This window comes from Microcebus murinus, chromosome 10 (assembly GCF_040939455.1).
Source record: "Microcebus murinus isolate Inina chromosome 10, M.murinus_Inina_mat1.0, whole genome shotgun sequence".
In the NCBI taxonomy this organism is placed as follows: Eukaryota; Metazoa; Chordata; class Mammalia; order Primates; family Cheirogaleidae; genus Microcebus; species Microcebus murinus.
The window spans coordinates 19969017-19994890 of NC_134113.1; the positions used below are offsets into that span (position 1 = coordinate 19969017).

Below are 25874 nucleotides of genomic sequence, written 5' to 3' on the forward strand. Positions count from 1 at the left end.
ACATAAAATTTGGCCGGTTCAAAGATTAACCACCCCACCTCGCCAACTATTTGGGTAACTTTGTTATCCAAGTAACTATTTTCCTGAATGATCCAGACAGCCGATGAGATTTTAATGAAGATTCTAGTATTGAAGTAGTATATTTCTAATGGTCTTATGAAGTCTTATGAAGACTCATAAGATTAGGTAGATTAGCAAATCCTCAAGTTCTGGCCTACTCATCATGCCTTATATTTAAAATATTCTATCAAGATTAGGAAAAAAGTTCATCAGAAACACATGCTAATATTTTGCTGGCTATATTGTTTGTTTTTGCATGCATTCATCCAATAAACATTTGGTTTCTTACAAAGTCCCTTAGCAATTCTCCTTACATTCAAGATCCCACTCTGCTATATGATTCCTCTTATTATATGAGAATTTAACAGAATTTCAGAGGAGTCAGCTGAAAATATTCCATGTGCATAAATTTATTTTAAATTTTATTGCATCACATTATACAAGCATTAAACATGGCTTCATGTTGATGATTATTTAAATGTGAAAATTCATCATTCATGTCAGTACTTTTTGGCTATTTACAAGTAAGGAATTTCTATGTACTTTATATATCTCTGTATTTGTATGTACATATGTAGGAATACATGACTATACATATGTACACACAGAAATACATCTATGGCCATACACATAGCTATAGATATGTCATATACAATAATCTTTTCAGAAAGATCTGAAATTAAAAAAAAAAGGAAAGAAAAAGTTGTAAACAGGGTCTTGTCTGTGTCGTTGGTGACATGGAATTAGGACCATATGATGACATTCTAGGAATGTGTATCCAGGTGTCCAAATACCCTTTTTAGCCCAGTGTCTGTAAAATTCACACAGGATAGAATGCAAAAAAGGTAGCAAACAGGCTGAAAAACAGGCCCAGTATACAAGTTCCCCTTGGTTTTAAAAACTTGAGAATGTAACTGCCCATAATGTGCATGCTTGCTTGGTCAGGAATGGTCTATGGATAGATAGCAGCTGTGTGCCGGACTGCGACGTGACTTCACAGCAGCGTGACTGCAATGCCAGTCCTCCACTGGGTGCTGACCCCTCGCGGCAGCCTGTGTCTGCAACATGCACTGCGCTTGCATTTTTAGTCATTCACTTGGATGTGCTTTTGCACAGCTGGGAGAAGTAAACGGAATTCAGGTCCTTGGCCTGGAAAGGAACTACTATCTGGAAAGAGAAAAGAAGGCGTTAAGATCCTATGTGCACACAATTGCTTAACAACATGATGTGAATAGTTTGTACTCACCATCATCAAAGCATTTGTAACTCCATACTGAGTCAGGTACGGTATAAACATTATCATGCCTGTTTTACAGATGAACAGACTGAGTCAGAAAGCCAGTCTGAAGCAACACGACATCCTGCCTACTGTTGGGGGAATAGGGACAGAGAGGTAAACACTATCCCTTTCAAGCAAAAACTAGAAATGGCCTGGGCACGGTGGCTCACTCCTGTAATCCCAGCAATATAGGGGGCTGAGGTGGGAAGATCACTTGAGCTCAGGAGTTCAAGACTACCCTGGGCAACATAGCGAGACCCCTGTCTCTAGAAAAAAAAACAAAACTGGTTAAGTGTGGTGGTGTGTGCTTGTAGTCCTAGCTACTTGGTAGGCTGAGGCAGGATCAAGAGAGCTCTTGAGCCCAGGAGTTCGAGGTTATGGTGACCTATGATTATGCCACTCCACTCCAGCATGGGCAACAGAGCAAGACCCTATCTCTTAAAAAACAAGCAAACTAGAAATTGCGGCTTTGGGAAGAAAGTAGCCAGTAGTGGTGAGGCCAGAAGAAACTCTCGGTTGGTCATTGGCCCTACAGTCCAGGACATCCCCAAGGTGTGGATACTGCCGCCGCTGCACTTTGGTCTCTGGCTCCTGGAGCTCTCAGGAACAATTCTCTTCACTAATGTCTGCCTCCCACCCTAGCCCAAGCCTCTGGACACAGTCAGCCTTTCTCCTCCAAAGACTGACAAGAGCCAGAGAAGAGGTGATCAGAATGGGTGTGGGGGCCAGAAGCTTGGAGCAAATCTCAGAATCTCAGAAGGTTAAAGCTGGAAAGGTTTTTAAAGTATGGTTTAATCCAATTTTTGCAAAGGTAGAAACTGAATCCACATGAATGCCCCAGATCATACAGACACAGACTGGAAAAGCCAGGTCTCGAATCAGGAGGACTATAATATGACACTTAACAATGACACAAATCCCGCACGGTATTCTACAGCTTACTTTATTAAGTAGTAAATGTCTCACATACATTCCCTTCCTTCAGCTGCATATTCATTCTGCCAAATAGGCAGGCTCAAAAAAGTTAAGATTTTCTTTGCCAAGGTAATAGAGCCAAATAGCAGATCTGGAAAATAATAAAATTACTAAGTAGCAAAACATTTCTTGCCTCTAAAGCCTACTCTGGAATTGACAGGAAGGTTAGTATTCAATTGTGTATGACTTTTAACCCTGTGGGGTCTTGGTTATTTCCTCCAAACCCACCCTTCTGGACTCCAAACACGGATCTGGGTTGAGACAACTAACTTAACAACAAACATCTGGGCAGATATCGCTGCATCTTAACCTACAGGAAAAGTGAAAACTATACTTTTTTCCTATGTATCTCACTTTTCTTTTGGAGGCCAGATTTTGAAAAATGTCTTCCAAGTTTTCAATTAAGTGGTGAAAAGAGAATTGAAGGGCAAGGAAGGCAAATGAGATTCAGAAATAAAATTAGACTCACAGAGTATCAGAATGAATAGCTCATCTAAACATTTCATCTTTGAGGAAACAGGCCCAGAGAAGTTAAGTGACTTGTCCCAGGTCATGCAGCTAATAATTGACTTGCTAGAGAGAAAGTTTCAGAATAACTTTCTGATGGGATGTGTGGGAATATTATGGAGCTGTCTTACAATGTATTCAGCCTTAAGCCATTGAACTACTACCTGAATGTGCATTTAATAGGAGCCATGTGTGTAACGCTGTGCTAGCCAGTTGGAAGAATAAAATTATGATCCATACAGCTTTCCCTAAGGATGCTTAGATGGTGTGTGGGGAATCCTGATAACTATTTGAAAATCATAAATTAACAATACAAATAAGTATATTTTAATACATTTGGTACTGATGGCAGTTAACCAGAGACATTTAGAAGGAATAAGTTTCAATGGGCTGATGAGTCGGAGGAAACCTTAGAGGCTATAGTATGACTTGGATCAGCCTAGAAGGAAACAGTAAGTGAATGATGGAGGGAAGCCCATCAGGGGTGAGAGGAAAGGCTGACTTCAACCAGGAAGAAGGGGCATGTTTCCCTGAGAGTATTAAAGCGAACAGCCTGCCTGGAGTATAAGGGAGAGAAAGGTTTAATTTCAGGGAACACCTGGCCCAACTCATGAAGACCTTGATTGGCAGGCCAGAGTCTGGCAAGGAGGCAGAGAAGAGTTGCAGGAGGTGTGTGGGAAGGGAAGATCAAGCTACATTTGCTATTACCAAATTAGAAATAAGCTGGTCTTTAAGGAGTTTATTTTGATCCCTGTTTTTGCAACAATGGCGAGCTTTGTTTCAGGAAGTCCAAAGCACCCTCTCTCAACCTTGGAGTGGTTTCGGGTCATGAGAACCCCTCGCACCTACCTGGTCACGGCCACTCGTTGTGGTGTGCTTTTCCATTTTTCTTCCTCTCCTTTCGTTCCTTTTGGAGGCGTTCCAGTTCTGCTTCATACATCATCTCCTGAATCAAGTACTTTTCTCTTCTCATTCGATCCCTTAGGTCTTTTGGGAGGTCTGGGATCAGATATGAAATGAGGTGCTTTATACAAAATACGAGGTGCTAAAACACAGAGGAGAAGGCAACAGAGTCAGGTCTATTGTCCATCCTTAGTCTGGATGAGCTTTGGGAGTTGGCTCAAGAAGGACATGGAGCCTCTAGGGTACCTGGAAAGTGGGAAGGGGCCAGGGGAGGTGTATGTAATGAAAGAGCAAAAGGTAGGTGAGATCTGAACTTGGTCTGATGGCACCACCTAGGGACTAAGAAGGGGAGTCAGGAAGGCGGGGAGGAATGCAGAGAATCTAGAGGAAGCTGGAGAACGTATACTGTGGAATCAGAAAACCCGGGTGTGAATCCCAGCTCAGTAGCTTTTACTGCTTAAGAGCTGTCTGTCTACCTGAGGATAAGTCACTTAATTTTTCTGAGCTTCATTTTGTTCATCTATCAAATGCTTATTATTGTGAGAATTAGAAGAAAATGTTTAAAAAATGCTGTGTAGACTGTCAAATCTTTGCAAATCTTGATTGTAAGAATTATCTATAAGCCTAAAGGAAGGGATCATTTCAGGAAGAAACTTTTTTCCTTTTGGTAAACTGTCACAAATTCTGTACCTGAAATATTAATAGCTGGAATTTTAGAATCACTGGTCATTTCTGTTCAACTACAACCTACGAACTAATAAAGTACCAGATGCAGATGATAATTTAAAGCCCTTACAACTCTAAGGTACTAAATAAAGACTAAATAATGTTCAAATGATACTACTAAGTATTCTTCATTTTATGCAAAACTTGATAAATTTGATGATGCATGGATGGTACATGATTCTGCCAATTATGAAGTTTCCTGTGTAATTTCTAGTATTTTTAAATAGTTATAATAAAATACTGAAAAGAAGTGAAAAGTTCTACTTGAAAAACCAAATAATCACCTACTGTGACTCATCATTTTATTCTGTCTGAAAAACTTTAAGATGGTGACAGGTTATATCTCCTTTAGGCTGGGCATGGTGGCTCACATGTGTACTCCTAGCACTTTGGGAGGCTGAGGATTGCTTGAGGCCAGGAGTTTGAGACCAATTTGAGCAAGAATGATATCTTGTCTCTATGAGAAATAGGACAATTAGTCTGACTTGGTGGTGCACACCGGTAGTCCTAGCTACTCGGGAGGCTAAGGTAAGAGAATCACTTGAGCCCAGGAGTTTGAGGTTGCAGTGAGCTATCATGACACCATTGTACCCTATCTTGGGCAACAGAGTGAGACCTTGCCTCATTAAAAAAAAAATCTCATTTAAAGAGAGACTCAGTCATTGATAAGCTAGTTTCCAGAGAAGAGCAGCTTAATATTGCTTTCTCTTGGTTCCCTGAAATGAAGGTAAAAGCAGCGAATAGTCTCAAAGAGTTCTTCTGGTCCAAGCCAAGAGGCAACCTTGGCTTGCATTAATATGACTCCAATAAATGTGACAAGAGATGACATTTCTATTAATGGCTAGAGTTACAGAAATATAAACTATATAGCAATTTTCTTAAAGACTTAAAGAAAATAGATTACATATTTTTATTGACATATAATATAAAATATTATAATACTAGGTAGATTTTACCTTATAATTCCATTCTGGATCTTAGACAATGAAAACTTATTTGTGTGCTTGAATACAAAGAATGCCATAATGCTACCCAGAGGTACCACTTGTCATACCTAAGCCAATGTTTTTTAAACTACAGTCCTTAAACACCTGCATCAGAATAATCTCGGAGTGCTTGTGAGAAGCAAGTCACAGACATGATGTATCAGAATCTCTGAGATGGAAAAATGCAGTTTTAGAACTATGTTGAAGAACTGTGTTTAGAACTAAGTTTAAAAACTGTGGCCCTAGAGTATTAAATTTAGGACCAATGAGTTCTGACTTGTTCATTAACAACCAACAATGGACTTTCAAATATTTCCTGGATAATTCAAATGTTTTCATTAAGGAAAAGAAAAAAAAGATAAAAGAGAAATTACATAATATGACTATACTACTTCTGGAAGTAGAAAATCACATTCAAAGTCCCCCACCACTTATTTATTTAAAATATTTTTTTTAATTTATTGATTTTTTTCCCAGCATATTATGGGGGTACAAATGTTAAGATTACGTATATTTCCCTTGCCTCCCCTCCCCTCTCAAGTCAGAGCTTCAAGGGTGTCCATCTCATAGTTGGTGCGCATCGCACTCATTATGTATGTATATACCCATCCCCTCCCCCCTACCTGCCTGACATCTGATAAATGTTGTTTCTATATTTCCACTTAGGTATTGATCTGTTAATACCAATTTGCTGGTGCCCACCATTTATTTTTATTCATTACTCCTAGTGACTTCGTTACGTTAAGGGAAATAAAGGACGTGGTTGGGAAAACTTACCTCAAACACAATGATAAAAGCCAGTCGAGCTGCTAGAACGTGCCAGAACTGCAGCGTGTAGCCATAGGGCACCAGTGAATGAGGAGAGTCCCGGTAGTCCCGGTATCTGTGAAGACACAGGAGAATGCTGCATTCCCAACTCTGATTTTTCTAATCCCCAAGTCTCTTCCATTCCCACTCTGTAGTCCTCATTCAATGGGAGAGAAGTTTCTGTCTACTAGATATCTGTCATTTTGTTTGTCCAGCATTTTCTTCTTCTGATAAAAGAGTATCTCTTCTCCTCTGGGGAATCATCTACGTGGGTTGGATAGGGCTTGCCCCCCTGCCTGACCCCAACTCAAAAGATGAGCCAGACCTGAGCAGTGAAACTCATCACCAGGACTTCTGCTAGAACCGTCACTTAGCAACTATCGCTAAGCCCACAGAAGGTAAAAGCCTGCAACAGCCGGTGGCCACCGCAAACCGTATGGAGAGAGAATGAAGCCACCTGAGAAGGAAGTCAACGGAGCAAAGCAGAGAGTTACTGTCCTCTTGGTATCTGGTCATTGCTAAAGTTCATACCAGCCATTAACTCTCCCAGTTACCTAAATCCACAAATTTCTTTTTGGTTGAGTCAGTTTATACTGGATTTCTACCCCTTGCCACGAAAGCACTTCCAAATGTGTTCTCCGGCCATCACTTTGAGTCAGCATCAAATGGCACAAATGTTCATTGACCACCTGTTGATTAGGGGCCAGGCACTAATGTAGGAATGTTAATCCATGTCACCCCATTGTATCCTTACAGGTACCATTATTATTATCACACGTGGGAAAACTGAAAAGTGACTTGTTCAATATCAGACAATTTTCACATATTTGAACCCAGTGTTCTTTTCATTAGCTCCAAAAATGTAGAAATCTAGAAATACTGGTTATTCCAATAGTTCTGCTGTGAAGACATACCAAATTGCCTTGTCTAAATAAAAGTTATGACTATTCAGGTTCTCATATAAGACAGGGCCTATCCTCAAGGTCGGCACTGATTTGCATACAAGATGATTTCCTATGCCAAATATCTTTGAAATGTATCAAGGACTACAAATATATGAGCTGTCACCATTTTCCTCATCATCACAATCATCATCTTAATTATAATTAGTGCGTATAGGTATGTAGTAATAATGTATCATGATTATTTTGTCATTAAAGTGATATTTATTATGAGTAGCTGGTGCTAAAATTAAGAATGAAACTATTAGTGCCTTAAAACCGCTGGTTCTCTCTATGGTGATGAGGATTAGGTAATTGTCTAAAACACTGTTCTTTCCAATATATGGTTATCTGCTCTTGTCATAGGTCCAATACCTATGCATGGAATTTTAGAAAGAATAATTTTATTCAGGGCTAAAAGTGTACATGGACTATTCTAACCTTCATTCACTTTTTGCAGAGTACAGCTAGTTAAGAACCACGAATTGTGTTTTTCACAATTAAAATAACAAATGTAATTCCTTTGTTCTTCTTTAACTATCTATATTTCAGATATAGTCCAAGTAAATATTCTAGAGGCACAATAACAGTATGCTTTTTGTTATATATAGGGTTGGCTATCAGACAAAGGTATATTTATAAAGGGAGGAACCTGGAATTGTTTCAGTAGTCATCTTCACTGATTCCTTAAACTTTTTACACAACGGTGTTCACTAACGCTGGGAATTCTTTTCTGCACATTAGTTTTCCCTGTCAGTAACATTAGGGTCTCTCCGTCTCACCCTGTTGTGAAAATTTTACACGCCTGCTCTGTTCTACTCTGAGTTTGAAGATGACAGTTGCAAGTGGAGCTCTCAGTTTTCACTCTATCCTGTCCTCGACCCCACTGGCCTTTGCCATCAGACAGAGGCTTGGGAAAGGGCCACGTGCAGATGTCATTTGTGTCCTGCTTCTCTGCCTTTGATGTGGTGCTATTTATTTGCAAAACAACTGTGGCTGCATGTTCTTTGGAACTAGTACAAAGAAAACACTTCCCTTTGCTGCTGTAGAGACAGCCATGAAGCTAAGTTTCAAAGCTATTAACGCTTTGCACTTGAATGTCAAGTGTGGATAATGTCAAGTGGATAATGAGAAAAAACCAAGCGAGTGCAAAGGGTTAAAGTCAAAGTTTTACTGTTCTAATCTTTTAGTCCAGGACCTTCAAAGACACTAAGTACTCCGTCTGGTGGCATTAATGTTTGGAGGAAATTTTTTCAAGTGACTCAAGAGTTGTTTTTTGAAAGTGACGCTTTTAATTTCTTGGCTTCAATTTTACATGTGGGAGGGCAGCGTGTTTCCCTTTTGGCTTAAGTGCATCCCCTAAAGCTGCTTCTATTTCCCAAGGATCAGACTGGCTTGCAAGGATTATGTTCCTAGCACCAGGTGTAGCGCTGTATATAATTCTGATTTTTAAACTGTGAAAATAAAAGTATATTTGAAAGAATGATAGGTGAACTTCATATATCCCCCATTCTGTGCCCCCATTCAAGATGAGACAGAACATGGTCAATGGTTTAGAAAGAAATGCCTTGGTTTATTTTCAGCCGTCCCAAGAGGAAACCCCTACTCTTTCTTTTTTTTAAATTTTGGTATATTATGGGGGTACAGATTTTAAGGTTTCAATAAATGCCCTTTCCCCCCCTCTCCCCACAAGTCTGAGTCTCCAGCATGACCATCCCCCAGACGGTGCATATCTCACTCATTATGGTATGTATATACCTCCCCCCTCCCCCCTGCCCAATACCCTATTACTGTAGTACCTATGTGTCCACTTAGGTGCTGCTCAGTTAATACCAGTTTGCTGGTGAATATATGTGGTACTTGTTTTTCCATTCTTGGGATACCTCACTTAGTAGTATGGGTTCCAGCTCTAACCAGGAAAATATAAGATGTGCTATATCACCATTGTTTCTTAGAGCTGAATAGTACTCCATGGTATACATATACCACATTTTATTAATCCATTCTTGGATTGATGGCACTTGGGCTGTTTCCACAGCCTTGCGATTATGAATTGTGCTGCTATAAACATTCGAGTGCAGGTGTCTTTTTTGTAGAGTGTCATTGGATCTTTTGGGTAGATGCTCAGCAATGGGATTGCTGGATCAAATGGTAAATTCACTTGTATCGCTTTAAGGTATCTCCATATTGCTTTCCACAGAGGTTGAACTAGTTTGCAGTCCCACCAGCAGTGTAGGAGTGTTCCCCTCTCTCTGCATCCACACCAGCATCTATTGTTTGGAAACTTTTTGATAAAGGCCATTCTCACTGGAGTTAAGTGATACCTCATTGTGGTTTTGATTTACATTTCCCTGATGATTACAGATGTTTAGCATTTTTTCATATGTTTGTTCATTCTTCTCTCTTCTTTAGAAAAGTTTCTGTTCAAGTCCTTTGCCCACTTTTTAATAGGGTTATTTGATTTTTTCTTGCTGATTTGCGTGAGTTCTAAGTATATTTTAGTTATTAGTCCCTTATCAGATGGGTAGGAATGAAAAAATTTTCTCCCATTCTGTAGGCTGTCTGTTTATTTTCATGACTGTTTCTTTGGCTGTGCAGAAGTTTTTTAGTTTGATCATGTCCCATTTATTTATTTTTGTTCCTGCTGTGATTGCCTTCGGGGACTTCTTCATAAACTCTTTGCCTAGGCTGATGTCTAGAAGAGTGGGAAACCCCTATTCTAATTTCTGTGACAACCACCCTCTTGTTTTCCTTTATAGTTTTATCACCTAAGCAGGTTTTCCTAAATAAAATAGCATTAAGTTTTTCTGCTTTGAACTGTGTAAATGGAATCATATTGTATGCATTTTTCTGTGGTTGCATCTTTAATTATTATCCAATATATTTTTGGTTCTCAATTCTATTTCATTTTCTGTTTATCCATTCCTGTGACACTACCACACTGATTAATTACTATAATTTTATACTATGTCTTAACATAAGGTAAATCTCTTACATCTATTGCTTCCCCTATCCTGAATTTCATTCTTATCATTAATATACATGTATATATGTATATACATTTGTGTGAATATTATACTATTTAGTTTTGTTTGTTTTTGGATTTTATAGAAAGCATATTTTACTGTATGTAGTTTTCTGGGAACTGCTTTTGTTCAGTATCATGTTCCTCAGATTCATTCATACTGTTGCATGTAGCTCGTTTATTTTCATTGCTGTATAACAGACTGTAGTGGGACTCTATATTAGAGTTGTTTCATGTAGTATATATTTAGATTTACTCATGGGCTGGTCATTTCTATATTTTCTATGACCTTCCCTAATTATAGAAGGCCCTGAAAAACAAATCCAGCCCACTCAGTTCAGCAAATTGCCTTTGGGTAAAGTTGGCTGCAAGACTCTGTGTACCACTCTAAGGTCTGCCTTCATTTAGTTTTGGCTTTAGAGTATCAAATTTTCTTCCCAGATCATCGATGCATTTGAGGTGTTTTTAAAATTTTCTCTACATGTTTAGATATGTTAAGCCTGAGAGCTGATCTTGGTGTCTCACCTGCTGTGTGACTAAAAATAAAAGTCCCATGTTTCTATTTTTCATGATGGTATGTGTGTATGTGTGTGTGTATGTATACCACAATTTAAAAGCTCTGAATAAACCTGAAAATGTTATTTGATCTTATTTTTAATTGAAATTTTAAAAATATTTTCTTTAGGGAAGTTTTAATAAAAGGCTAAACAAAACCATCATCATTCAAATTAATGATGACAGTATCAACAATCCATTCATATTCATAATTTATGGAATGTACTTTTATGCCACTATGTGAAATAGGCAGGAAGAATTATGAGTCAGGAAAGAAAAGAGGAGAAAGGTTCTGTATTTTATCTTATTTTCTAATGATTACAAGGTTTTTGCCTTTAAATAATTGGCATTTTATTTTGAATCATTTTCTACTTGGAATCCTATATGCCTCTAACAATGTTTACATTGTAAATAATTTCATGTGTGAAATGGTCTGGACAAGCAAGTGGAAAATCTACTAAAGAAAGTGTCCATTAGTGTTGTTTGGTTGCTTACTCTTTCAACTGGAAGCAGTACTGGGTTACATTCCAGCCACTCTTTCTCCTCATTTTACTTGTTCTTCCATGTGGGAGAAGGAAATAGGGCATCGGATGAGATCTGACAGCCAATGAGACCCTGGAAACTTGGTATGAGTGTTTCAAAGGGGTGGAGAATGTGCTGTCCCTGCATAGAAACAGGGAGCACCTGGCTTCGCACATCTCTCTTGTCCTCGTGGAACTGCCCATGCCCGGGGTCAGTGGGGTCTACGCCTCTCTTCCCCACACGGTAGAACATAGAGTCACCTGTTCTAGCAGGAAGGCCAAGTCAGTTTCTGTTCTCTAGGATCTAGTTTCTTACACTGGGACTAAGTGGGTAAATATGGGCTACTATTGTTCCAAACATCTAGTTTCTGTAACTGTGCCCATTTCTTAAAAAAAAAAAAAAAAAAAAAAACAATTATAGGCAAAGGAAAGAAAATGGGCAAAGAAAAAAGATTATTTTCCAGCAAGAAGTTAAGAGGTTAATTTACAAAAGAATGATCATCTGATTTTCATTCATGGAAAGCTAAAAGTCACTAGCCATAGACATTATTTATTAATGCCAGAAAGAACCATGTTGGAGCCTCACTATCATGACTCTGTCCAGAGTCCCTTCCGGGCCAGTGTGGCATCTGAGAAGTATATATATCCATGTTCTTGTGGCACGTGTACTAATGAAGCTACTTGAATGAACACAGCAATGAAAGGTGGGAGCCTTGAATTTTACCTCTAGCCTTGGGGTATCTCTTTAGACAAATCAGTTGCCATCTCTGGTCCTCAGATTTCCCTTCTGTAAAACGAGGGTTGAAGTGGATCGTTACAAAGTACATCAAAGAGCCTAGGACTCCATGGCTGTCCTTTGTCATGCTTTTATTACAAGGTGAGCACAAAATGTCCTCATGGGAAATCCATAAAATTGTTATAACATCAAAGTGTTAAGAGAAAAGGTATTAACACCATTTGAACTTGACTTCAACAGCTGTAACAAGTAATCTCATCGAGCATTTAGTGAATGGTTAAATCATCTGTCAGATAGGATAATACTGCCTGCCTTAAAAGGTGGATGTGACTATTAAATGAAGTAACAGTTGCTGGCACATAGGAGGTAGTCAATAAATTCCTCTTCATGTGCTATTGTGTGGATGCACATCAAGAGGCACAGTTTAGTTTCCTCTTTTAGAGAGAGAGAGAGAGAACAAGAATGTGTAGCAGAGGCAACTGTGGTGGAACCGTAACAGGCTGGGTGTCTTTGCACATACATCTGAGTTGTTCAGCCTTTGAACTGTGATGCTACACAATATGGGCAAGAGAGAGAAGCAGAACAAAAACAAGTGCCCTCCACAGCTGTTGCTCAAACCACCTAGAGATTGTTTGTCCGAGTCCCTGGACCAGGCGTATATCGCTTGTCGGCTATATTTTTAGATGTTTCCTTTTAAACCAGCAGTTCTCAACTTTGACCGCACCTAAGGTTCTTTAACCATACTGATATCTGAGTTCCATTCCCTCAGATTCTGTTTTAATTGGTTTGGGTCTCAGCCTGGGCCAGAGAAGCTTTTAAAATTCTCCAGGCAATTTTAATGCATCCTTAAGGTTGACAATCACTGCTTTAAACTCGCTCAGCCCCCAGGGGCTATTGGGGCAAAGCCTCCCCACTGTACAGCCAGCCCAGCTCGGGCAGAGCCACGCCAGGAGTGCCTCGCTCACCTGCAATACTTGAGAGGAGTGCCCGAGAACTCACTGCCGTCAGACTCGGGCTCAGATCGGTTCTCAAAGTCAGAAATCCGGAACACGGACAAGCTGGCATTCACATAGCCAACCATGCACCTATACGAGAAAACAAATTCTATGATAAGAACACTGATCACTTTCTTTGCATCCAGTCCACTAAAGGCTCTGTTTCCTAGAAGTCCCTGCAGTCCTCAGTGCCTTTAGCTGGCCCTGCCTTGTCACAAACAGCCCTGGGCATGTTCAATCAGGAACAAGTTATTTCTTTTGTTCCAGTCATTTTTGAGCAGAATCATATAGAACATCTCTACTCCAATTACTGCTTCAGTGAAACAGGTTAAAGACAGCATTGCATGATGAGCATGAATTACATGTAAGTCACAGCTTCTTTCATTGATGATACACGCATAAACACATTCCCTCATTAATGATATGTTATATATTTTTTTCTCAAAATGCCCCAAATATGATATGGTGTGAACATGATCCCCTCCCTAACTCATATGCTATACTGCAGTCATGCTAGACCATGTTCCCTGGGTGCATAATACGCTTTCATACCTCTGCTCAAGTTGTCTTTTTCTGTTGCAATTCTCTACCTCTTCCTTTAAAAGTGGAAATAGTACTTATCTTTCAGTGGCCAACTGAAATGCCACCCTTTCTGGGAAGACATCCTAATCCCCCAGTCAGCATGACTCACTCCTTTCCTTCCCTCTGTAGTGCCACTATACTTAGTTCACAATTACCATAGAGCTTGTACTAGTGTTGGCAGCACACATGTATGTCTTTTCCTTTGGACTGTAGTTTTGGGGGAGCAAAGCAGGTGTCTTAGGTATTTTTGTATCCTAGGACCTAGGAGAGTCTCATGCAGTATAGAAATCAAGCAAATATTGAATTCAATTGATTTGATCAGAGGGAAACTAAAGTACCAGGAATTCTATCGATCATTCTAGACTGAATGGGTAGATAAAATCAATGACTCTATCAATCATTCTATTAAGAATTCCATTCAAGAAATAGTAGTTTTTATAAGTATGATAAAAAAATAGCACTCTTAGAATCATCTTTTATACATTGTCTTTAGACAGAATTTTACATGCTGAACACTGTGGTAAACACGCACATTTACTGAAATAGCAATGTTCGAAATTTTGCATGAAATTATCACTCTTAGATACATCTTTTATAAATTTTTCTTTAAATAGTGTTTTACATGCAGAACATCATCTCGAGAATGAACCAGGAATAAAACTATCGTGTGGACTTCCCAGGGATAATAAGCTTCTTGAACACATGGCCTGCATTCTGTACTGGGAGGAAGTATAGTACTAAAAGCTTAGGCTTTTGGGTTAAACCTTAGCTCTGCTGCTTTCTAGCTGCACAATCTTGGCAATTTATACAACTTCTTTAAGTGACAAAGGTCACTTTGTCACTTAAAGGGTGATTGTGGGGATTACATGAAATGATGTATGTATAGCATGTAGTACAGTGCTTAGCCTATAGTAAGATAAATGTGAGTGGCAATTATTCATTTTATTTATTTCGTGCATCTAGCAAGAGGTCAATAAATAATTATTGATTGAATGAATAAATCATGATCTTTAGATTCTCTTCATTAACATGTCTGGAGTGATTATTCCAAGTTGTTATTAATAGACGCTAAGCCAAAAGGATGACACGAAGGTAGTTCTGAGAGCGCGCAGGTTCTGTGTGTCGTCTCACTCAAGACAAACCACTGGGCTTTAAAAATGAACCAAGCTGAAGAAGCCATTTGTCAGTCACTCATGGGTGAAACAAATGGTCAGTGGGTGTGTAAAACGTCTTAATCTATTGGCAGCAGGCTCCCCTACCACTCGCTGATGGGGTAGTTGGAGTCCTGTCTCTCCCTGATCCATGAAATGTCTAGAACTTGACATGAAAACAAATGAGAGCCTTGATGACTATTAGCTGTCACAAAGAGGGAGCCAGTTTTTAGCACTCTTTTCAGGAGTGGAGCAGTGGGAAGGGAAAGGTGCTCTAGAAACTGGTGAAGAACAGGCCCAGCATTGAAACGGAATATCCGCCACGGCTCCTGCACTCCAATCCCATAAAGCAGCCCTGAGGCTTTATTGAGATTAAAGCTGCTGTCCATTGGTTGCTCTGTTCAAAAACTCCATTGAGAAAATCTAAATTAAAACAAAACACCTGTCTCATGGGCAACACCTGCTCCCCAAAAGTAAAGAGGATGTGTCTTTGAACCTGTTTATTAAGCGTATTCATGTAATGGCAGTCATAAATCCAAAAGGTGTCTTTAATGGGTGGTTACTCCTCCACTGTGCAAAGCATTAAATGTAGACCTAGTATGTAAACACATAGTCACCAGCTGTGGAAGCTTTCTTTCCATACCATTTCCATAACCAGGAAGAAAAGGGACTGCTAATACCAAACTGTCTACACAGTTTACTTTTAGTTCTTTTCAGCGTGGTAGAATCTAAGCTATTGCCAACATCAAATAGCTGGGGCTGTCATCAATTTGGGGAAATGAGATTTCCCATACTCGCTGTATAAAGTTCAGCCAGTGGCTTCCATGTGTCAACTCACTGACCTACTGTTAGAGCAGGAAGGTCACAGACAGCAGCAGATCCATGTCTGTCACTCAGCTTACTGGCAGGAGCTCTGCGTACCCTCACCGTGACCCACCACCAGCGAGCAGTGAGAAGATGAGGCTACATTGATGGTCAGGGAGAAGTGAGAGGTAGCAAGAAAAAAAGCACCAGACGAAAGAAGGGTTTCTGTGAGTATAAAGTTATAAAGTCTATTTTCTTAAAGGGCTGGTGGATGGCCTCTAAAGGCATTTCCAAGAAAAGGAATTCAGAAAATGTTTTTTACAAGAGTAGTATTTGGATTAGGATGCATATCTCTTTCAAGTAACTTCTGAGAAGACCACATTCATTTAAATATGAGAATTCATTGCTTATTGTTTTCAATCCTTTAATACATGAGAAAAGGATGAACCAGCAACCACTGTACTACCCCAAAGCCTGGAACTTTCTAAAATTGGCAATATGCTTCTACTCTATGAGTGAAATCATTTCCAAAGCATTGCTAAATTGGAAAAAGAAAAAAAAGTTTGAAAAGTAATAGAGTGGCCAGTGGGGCAGAAAATAAGATTCATGAAGAAACATACACAAATGTAACTATTTGAAGATGTGAAAAAAGACCAATGGATTAGAAGACAAAGGCAGTTGTATAAATTGAAAGTGGCAGAAGGTTCTTAACTCAAAGGGGAAGATTAAAAAAACAAAAAGAAAAGGACAAGAAAATCCCTGGAGAGCCCAATAAAACAGATGCAAGGAAGCTATAAGTCATACTTTAATCACCATGAACATTGTCTAAATCTAATGGGTTGTTAAAATTCTAAAGCTTTGATTTACCATCAACAGTGCATAAATGTTCCCATTTTAGTTTTTGGTTCAACCAAAAAATGAGATAGGTTCCACCATATTTGAAGTTAGGAAAGAATTAAAATCACCAATGGGACTTAACCCCCTGGGGGATGGATTCCTGTTAGAAGGGCTGGGCCACGCAGTACAGGATGCAGCACACCTGAGTCTAGGCTCTACCTTTGTGTGGGCTCCCACAGTTCCTCTGCCTTGTGATTGGGGACCTACCCTCTCTTAATCTTTTCCTGCTTGTCAAAGTGAGAATAATCATGCATGTCCCGCTCCCAGGGTTGTTGTGAGAACCAAATGTAAAACATATGTGAAAGTGGTTTGAGTGACGGTAAATTTTTTTTTAGGCTAAACCAAGCACAGTTGCAATTAGGAAGAAATGCCTGGGTAGTATAGCATCAGTCTTTAAATCTCTTTTAAAATGGGATGATATGCTCATTTAACATTGCTAGATAATGAGTATGTCATGGCCACATGGTAATTGTAGTGAAGAACTTTATAGAAGCCTTTGGATAGCTGGATTATAAATCTTTATCACATTCCTCAATCATCTAGTCCTTAGCCCATTTATGAAGGATTAATAATGAAACTGGACCCAGTCCAGGTTTGCATGAATTCAGTTGATTTGTTTTGGCAGCACCTTACTCCTTGGAGTTGATCAAATTATTATACAATGGCTGTAGGGGACAAATTAATTTGGCCCAGACCAGTGACCCAAGAGGCAGAGCTGCTTGTATAAGGAGGCATCAGCTCAAGTAGGCTGATTTCTGGGACATTAAGAAGACCCTATGACCCCAAAACACACCCTACTCTGACCTACAGACCTCTAAATGCCACAATTAGAATTTGATTTTGGCTTTAGCCAAACAGAGATTTTAAAAATATGTTAAGACTTCTTGTCCTTTTTGTAAGGTAGAGAAGTGAAAGCTAGGGGACATGTTATAATTTTGGGGAGGCTTTATCAGATAGATATACAGTGCCCTGGCCTCAGGAACCACTGAGGCAATGCCAGAGAACTGAGCCCTCCTGAGGGTTCAGTCTACCCCAATTTGCCTGGGCTAATATAGACACTGGTCAGGTCAAGGGCCAGGAAAAAATCATTCACTTACTTATTCCACAAATATTTATTTACTGAGTACTCACTAAGTACTCAGTATATGGTTCCATATTTCCCATGTAAAATTTGCAGGGTCTACATATAATGACACAATGTGGATCAGCCTGTATCTGTCCTTTTACAAACTCATAAAAATGACATAACTACATATCACATCATATATCTTTTTTTTTTTTTTTTGGCTATACACATTAGCATACCACATGTTTCTGAATTCAGAGTGGGCAGAAGTCAGGGGCTGAGGAAAATGGTTAACTGCTGCTCTCACTCTGGACTGCATCTAAAACCTGTCTGACTTGTACGACCCACCCCAAGCCTTCAGTAGATTAGGATGTGTTTTCTTTGGTGGATAATGTTATTGTGTCATAATTCCATCTTCCCTACCACAGGCCTCTCTCATCTTGGGCTTATGTTCCACATTCCCCAGTGCAAAGGATTCTGTCTGAGTGTTCAATACCACACAATGGGTAGGAAATAGAGATTTCATAATGGCTTTACAGTAAACTTACTTTTGCCCAGCTTCTCCTTGGCCGGCACAAGGTCCATACTTATACGCATATACCAAGCGAGGGATAAAGTCAGACGTTATCGCTATGACAAATGCGTTTGTAATAACAGAGAGGATTCCAATGCCTTCAAGAATTCCATACCAAATTCCTATTCAAACAGAAGTATTTTATTAGTTCCAAACACTACAGCATTATTACTTCATAGTAAGTATGAACACAATGGAGGTAACTCGTTTTCAACAGTCCTTTCAGTGGGTTTTTTCCTTCCTCTTTCTAAATACTGACACTTGCAACCAGGAGTGAGAATTTGTGCTTGCAAACTCCTTGGCAGTGAAGCAGTTTCTGTGGAAGTGCCAATGTGCTCATGACTTAATAGTCGGGATCAGACATAAGGCAGAAAATTCTGGTCAGTGATAAGGCGCCAAAGCACCATCTAAGATCAGGACACACGATGCCAGACTGGGAGCTCCTTGAGGGTCCTTTCCTCTTCATCTTTGTGGGCCCAGCCTCTGACACACTGACCCAGGGTAGGTGCTCACTGAACGTGTGTTTGTAATATGGAGGCTAAAAGACCACAGTGAGCAAGAATGTCCACATTCAATTCTCTTCCACACACACTGGCCGAGTGCCTGCCTGCCCTGCACTAAGCATGGGGTATAGAAATGAATAAAAGTCTCTGATCTCAGCTGACTCTCAAGAAGGCTGACTCTGACTCAACTCAACATCTCTAGACAAAGACCAAGCTCATCTCTGCCATTAGAAAAACCAGATAATGCTTCATGTAAATCAGGCAAACATTTAGGAAAGAGCAAGACAAAGTTTAGCGAGTGGAAGATCTATTTTAAAAAGGAAGTGATCATAAATCAAAATTTTAGATTCTAAAGTCTTAAGATAGAAATAACCAACTTGAGAATCTATTTAAGCACAAATTCTCTAGCACTGGAAATTATAAACTTCCAAACAGGCAACTTTATTTTTGTCTAATATTATTTAAAACGAATATAATTATTTTTTTACAAAAATCAGGTGAATCATTTTGCATGGAGACAATAAGTAAAATCTAAAGTTGGTGGCTTTTCTTGTTTTTCGAAAAACACACCCCGATACAACTTACCTATGTCTTTAGCCCTTGAAGCTAAAGGTCTCCTCCACTGTGTGACAAATTTGTAAGCATCAAGTCGAATTTCGATTATGTTATTCAGTAAGGCTAGAAGTGGTGCTAGGGGAAAAGCTGCCACAAAGATAGTTGTGAATCCAAACTGAAGAACTAGAAAATAGAAAAAGAAAAAAACAAAACAGAGAGTATTGGTTTTCCACTACTATTTCCAAAAGGATCACGATCTGAATATGTCATTGTCTTAAGCTCTATTTTTCCAATACAGAAGCGCAGGGGACATCTCTTCAAGAAAGATGGCCACTAGACTAGAAGGCAAATGCTAAATATGTGTTAATCATTGTTTTGTTGCTGTTAATTTTTCTTTCTTTCTTTTTTTTTTTTTTGAGACAGAGTCTTGCTCTGTTGCCCAGTCTAGAGTGCCATGGCGTCAGCCTAGCTCATAGCAACTTCAAACTCTCGGGCTCAAGCTATCCTGCCTCAGCCTCCCAAGTAGCTAGGACTACAGGCATGTGCCACCAGGCCTGGCTAATTTTTTCTATATTTTTAGTCGGCCAATTAATTTTTTTCTATTTTTAGTAGAGACAGGGTCTTGCTCTTGCTCAGGCTGGTCTCGAACTCCTGACCTTGAGCGATCCTCCCGCCTCGGCCTCCCAGAGTGCTAGGATTACAGGCATGAGCCACCACACCCGGCCTGGTTAATTTCTAATAAGTTTTAAAAAGTGAAAATAGTAAAAAATATCCAGTCATATATTGAACCAAATACTTTTTTGGTCATAGTCGCACTTAGCACCTGTGCTACCTGGCTCTTCAGCCACCAAACAGATGGAGGCATTCCCCTCTGTTTCACCCTTGGTTTTATTTTTCTCCTGACTACCCTCTTTCTTTGGGTGAATCCATCCACTCCCCTGTGACTTTATCATTATCCTTTTGTAAGGATTCTTAATTCTTTCTCTATAACCCTGATTCTTCTCAGGGAATTTCCAGTGGTCTGTTGGTATGCTACAGAACAGCACTCTCCAAACTAATCTCTCAATCTCATCCTTTAAACCTGTTCCTCCTTTCTTGTCCTTGCTCCCCTTAGAGTCGTCCCATCCCATGTGAAAACCAGGTCTCAGCTAGCTGAGCCTTCAGAACCATTAGCGGCCAACTCCTGACAACTACCCTTTAGAAGGTTTCTCCTTTCTCCCTTCTCTCCACTGTCCCTGCTCTAGTTCAGACTTGATGGTCTAACTGGCTTTTCTGCCTACAAACTTTCAACTCCCTCCCCCATCACACTGCTGTCAGTGTGCCTAAAATGTTGGTTCAAGCCCATCACTCGTTATTTCCCTACACAAAACATTTCAGTAGTTTCTCATTGGCTACAGAATAAATACCAAACTTTTCACCATGCCATTTAGGGGGTCTCAATAATTTCACTCCAAGCAAACTTCCAAGCCTCATGTCCAAATAGACCCCACACTCCAGGAGAGTTTCCTCAACAAAACTCAAGTCTGGGCACATTTGACTTCTGGTTTTATGGGAACACATCGTATACATACTTGTGGTTTCTGTTAGTCCTCTGATGAAATTTTATTCTTCCTTCAAGGGTGAGCTCAAATGTACCCAACTGTGGAACTTTTTGTAATTGCAATTAACTATTGCCTACTTTTGTAGCTCCTATAACTCTGGTCACCACCATAAAATTTACTTTGTCTTGATTTTGTGGTTCTTTGCCCATCTATTCCCCCTCTTGCACTGGGATTCATGAAGGTAGGAATGGCAACTTCTTTATATTTCTGTTTCTGACTTACCCACGACAGGGGTTTTGTGTATGGAAAGGACTTGTTAGTCCTGTCAATCACTTACAGATAAATGCTGGTGACTGACATAATTACAATGAATAAAGGCCAGGAAAGTAAAGAAAACCCATCAGGTAGAAATAAAACTGTGAAAGATGACTCTTAAAATCACTAAGAGTACTGGATGTTATAGACAGAAAGATGTAAGACTCACTAAAGAGTCGTTCTTTAAGGTTGTGCTTATAATGAAAATAATGGAAGCTTAAAAAGAAAATATGTTTAGTTCATTCATAGTTTTTATTTACCTGACACAAAAAACAAACTTAATTATTTAGTTAAATATTAATTATGGCCTACAATCCAACCAAACAATTGCTTTCACATAGCAGAGATGTGACCTACACGATACTGGTCTTAAAGTGATTCACTACGTTGTCCATTAACTGCTGCTTTCTCGGTGGGGTCCAATGGGGGAAGAGACTTATTGTAGGATAGAGGTAGATACACTTTAAAATATCATTTGAAAAAACTTTTAAACATTGAAAGGCACAGAGAATCATGGAACAAACTTCCACATACCCATGAAAGAGTTAGTATTAACTCGTGGTAACATTTTGTCATGCCCGCTTCAAATCTTTTCAGAAATAAAATAAATAAAATGCTAAAGTCCCCTTTATATCTGCTTTCCAGTGGTCTCCTCTTCCTTTACAGAGGCAACAAGCTGACATGACTTTTGCATGTATCCTTGCAATGTATTTATTTATATTTTTATATGCATATACATGAATATCCCAACCAATATCTCAGTAAAATGTTTATAGAAATTAGAAATCTGATTCTAAAACTCACATGGGACCAATATTGAAGAAGAACAAAGATAAAACTTCTGTCCATTTAAAGATACCATTAAGAGATTGAGAATCATGCCACTAACTGGGAAAGAATATATATTTTTTTTTATTCTTTTTTTTTTTTTTTTTTTTTTTTTTTGAGACAGAGTCTCGCTTTGTTGCCCAGGCTAGAGTGAGTGCCATGGCGTCAGCCTAGCTCACAGCAACCTCAAACTCCTGGCTCGAGCAATCCTCCTGCCTCAGCTTCCCAAGTAGCTGGGACTACAGGCATTCGCCACCATGCCCGGCTAATTTTTTGTATATATATTAGTTGGCCAATTAATTTCCTTCTATTTTATAGTAGAGACGGGGTCTCGCTCTTGCTCAGGCTGGTTTCGAACTCCTGACCTCGAGCAATCCGCCCGCCTCGGCCTCCCAGAGAGCTAGGATTACAGGCGTGAGCCACCGCGCCCGGCCGGGAAAGAATATTTTATTTGCAACATATCTATCTGACAAAGGACTCATGTCAGAATATATAAATGACAAACGAACAAACCACTAAGAAAAAAGACCCCAATAAAACATGGGCTTGAATGTAAATTCACAAAAGAGGATATTCAAATGACTCTAAGCATATGAAAGGTGCTTAGCATCATTAATTGTCATAAAATTTCAAATTAAAATCATGATAAGATACTGATACATGTCAACCATAATGGCTAAAATTTAAAATGACTGATACAAGTTTTAGTAAGTATGTAAAATAACTGGAGCTCTTATATTGCTAGTCAGAGTGTAAATTGACACAATCCTGCTTTGAAGACCATTTTCAAATGTCTACTGAATATCCACAAACTCATATCTTATGGCCCAGCAACTCCACTCTATATAAATTCCCAACAGACATATGAACCCATGTTAGTCAAAACACATGCACAAAAATGTGCATGGCAGTATTATTTATAAGATCCTAACCCTGAAAACAACCCGTGTCTACACCAGTAGAAAGGATGGATAAATCGTGGTACATTCTTATTTTCAGGGGCCTAGAAGATCTGTAAATTCATAAAATAGTCCTCTATTGGCACACTGTTGCCTATACTTCCCCAAGTAAATTTGCCTTTTTTGATTCAAACTTGACAAAGGCTTTGACTTTTATTAAAATGCATTTATCTAGCACATTAACACCTAGACTGCTAGGAACACATTCCATGGGAGAGGGTTGAGGGATTGGTACTGATGGGGTCTATGATGGGGGTAGGGGAGAAAGTTGGGATATATCTGTGAGCAAAAGTACAAAAAAACCCCACACTACTAAAAGGAAAGAGGTAGGTGAGTGTCAAAGATGAACTCTGCCTGTTTCATAATTTTGCTTCAGGTCTACATCCTAGGAATACTATACAGCAACAAAAATGAAGTTTTACTATATGTAGCAACATCGAAGAATGTTATAAACCCGACATTGAATGAAAGAAGCCAGTTACAAAAGAGTATTTACTCTGTAATTCCATTTACATAGAGACCAAAAAAATTAATATAGGGTATTAAAAATCAGGAAAATGGTTAGGGAGTGTGTTACAAATGGGAGAGAAGACAAAGAAGTTTGATACTGACAATATTCTATTTCTTGATCTAGCTTGCAAGATGGCAAATTTTTTTTCTATAAGAAGCCAGATGGTAAATATTTCAGGCTTTGCAGGCCATACAGTCTGTCACAACTACTCAACTCTACTATTACAATGTAAAAGCAGCTATAGGTAATATGTATATAAATGGGCATTGCCATGTTCTAATAAAACTTTATTTACAAAAACAGGCGATGCAATGAATTTGACCTGTGGACAGTAGTTTGCCAAACCCTCATCTACATAGATTTGGTTATACTTGTGTGTAAATTTGTGAAAATTCATTGATAAGCACACTTGTGATTTATACTCTTTTCTCACTATATATTTTACTTCAGTGAATATATTTTAAAAAATATAACAAAGCAAGGAAGTCATTAAGAAAGTAACAAAAACAACAAGAACAGAAGTGAGCAGTTAGGATTCACTAGTCTGTTTGTGATGGTTCTGAGATTTGTTTCATGTTGCAGAGATACTTCAGTATTTGGAGCACTACCAATTCTATCCACATAAAAGGTTTTTGTAAAGCACTCAATATACCATCATTGTTCACTTCCTTCTTTATGGCAGAAAAGTCCTTTAAGAGACCTCAAAGTGGTTAGTTTTCCTAATGAATTATCTTTATTAAGTTTATTTTTAATGCCCAAATTGATTTCTTCTCCAAGTTATATCATTCTGCCATTCTATAATTGAAACTCTAAAGATATGAGTAGATACTTAGAACACAAGCAATCTAAGAAACAATAAGCATCAATTCTACAACTCCTTTAATTTTCAGATTTGCTCAGAAAGAACTGCTTCCTTCAGAAGTTATGTATCTTGCTCACCCCTGCCCCCACTTCTACCTCTATGTTATAGAATTTTAACATAATTTAAAGGACACACACACACACATACACACTCTCAATATTTCTGTTAAGGGATTTTATTAGCTCCCCCCCCCCAGGAGATAAGAAGAATAAGAGAATAATAATACTAATGATATAGCTAACACGTACAAAGTATACACTGTGAGCCATGCATCGTTCCAATCCCTTCTCATGCATGAATCATTTAATCTACACAAAGACTCCATGATGCGATTATTCTTACTGTTATTCCCACTTTAAAGATGAGAAAACTGAGATGAAAAGAGATTAAGTAACTGCCCAAGGTGTTACAGTTAACAAATGGTAGGGTTGGGATTTGAACGCAGGTAATCTGTTTCCAAAGCCCATGGTCTTAGATACATGCTAAGAGAGAGCTTTGGTTTGATTCTAGAGACAGCTGATTGCTTACATGACACTGTAGCATAGTTTAAGCAGGATGCTGCTTCCTCTGTGTTTAGCTCAGAAATCCCTACACACGGATGGCCTTGATGTTAATGAGTGTACGTTTTGTTGAATATAGACAGAGATACAAAATTTATATTTATCATTAATAGCATAAAATAGAATATGTCCATACTCATTTCTAAGTATTCATCGAAGAGTCCATAGGCATTCATCGGCTGAAGGTTATAGTCCTTTTCCCACTGTGGGAACCTTATTTTCCTTTCAGACCCGTGTTCCTGTCGTACTTTTCTTCTAGTCCACCAATTCTGAATTAACCTGTGCGACAAGATCAATTTCTTACAAACAATGGAACTGTTCATGAGACTTACATAATAAGAAAGAGTTAGAATATAGAACCACGCTTTAGAAAAATTCAGGACAGGCTATCAAGAAAATAAACTCTTGGGTTAGGAAGAAAATAATAATGGAGTCTATATTTCAAGCAGGTCTACTTGCAAGTAAATAGAATGATCGATTAATTTATTTTAATGATTCATGAAACTGTCTCATGTTTGGCGTTGCCCGTGAGGATTAAATAGAGGACTGAGAATATCTATAAACTGAGCCCCCCCCCCCAGTATAAAAGCAACACCCAGATATCTGAGGAGAGGAAGATTTGGCTTACGTGGCTTAATTTAAGACCCTCAATCAATCTTACTGGAAGGGTGCTGACCTGCATAGTCTGACTTCAGGGGCTTAAAAGACCTGCAAGCTCACAAAATACTTCCTGTCTTGGCACGTGGCTGTCACAGTTCCATAACTGCACTTCTCTGCTTTTGGCTGGAGCTCAACAGGGGCTCTTCCAGTAAGAAGCACCACACACTGGTTAGGTTAGCACATTAATCCTTAGCAGTATTCAGGATTGTGTTTTATAATGTGGGAAAGCGTGAGGAAATGTGGGAGAGGGAGGTCTGTGTTCTGTAGGGGGCAAGGAAAAAGTTGAGGGTATCCAGGAGTAGAAATGCCAAAACAAAAATATGCAAAATAAAGGAAGAAAAGGAATGAGTATCAAAGACAAACACTGGCTACTTCACAGTTTTGCCCTATGTCCATAGCTCCCTTGATGTCTATATCATTTGGATTATGGTTTATACTTTAAAGCTGAAATTTTTTTTGTGTGTGTGTGTTATGTTTTATTTAAAAAAAG

The 25874-nt window shown here is 39.0% G+C and overlaps 1 protein-coding gene across 5 annotated transcripts in view; it reads right to left on the minus strand.

Moving 5' to 3' along the window:
- Positions 1-25874, minus strand: part of ANO4 (anoctamin 4) — a 276016-nt gene continuing 250142 nt past the window's right edge. For 4 of the 5 annotated variants that reach the window (XM_076007082.1, XM_076007081.1, XM_076007084.1 and 1 more), the window contains 7 exons: positions 24861-25003; positions 19179-19331; positions 18065-18212; positions 12987-13106; positions 6214-6319; positions 3671-3866; positions 1-1227 (listed from right to left, as the gene is read on the minus strand). In XM_076007082.1, coding sequence (XP_075863197.1) covers positions 3675-3866; positions 6214-6319; positions 12987-13106; positions 18065-18212; positions 19179-19331; positions 24861-25003 — 862 coding nt within the window. In that variant the 3' untranslated portion in view covers positions 1-1227; positions 3671-3674. Of the gene's footprint in view, positions 1228-1306; positions 1366-3670; positions 3867-6213; positions 6320-12986; positions 13107-18064; positions 18213-19178; positions 19332-24860; positions 25004-25874 lie in introns of all 5 variants that reach the window. The other variant, XR_012921397.1, reaches the window with a different exon arrangement.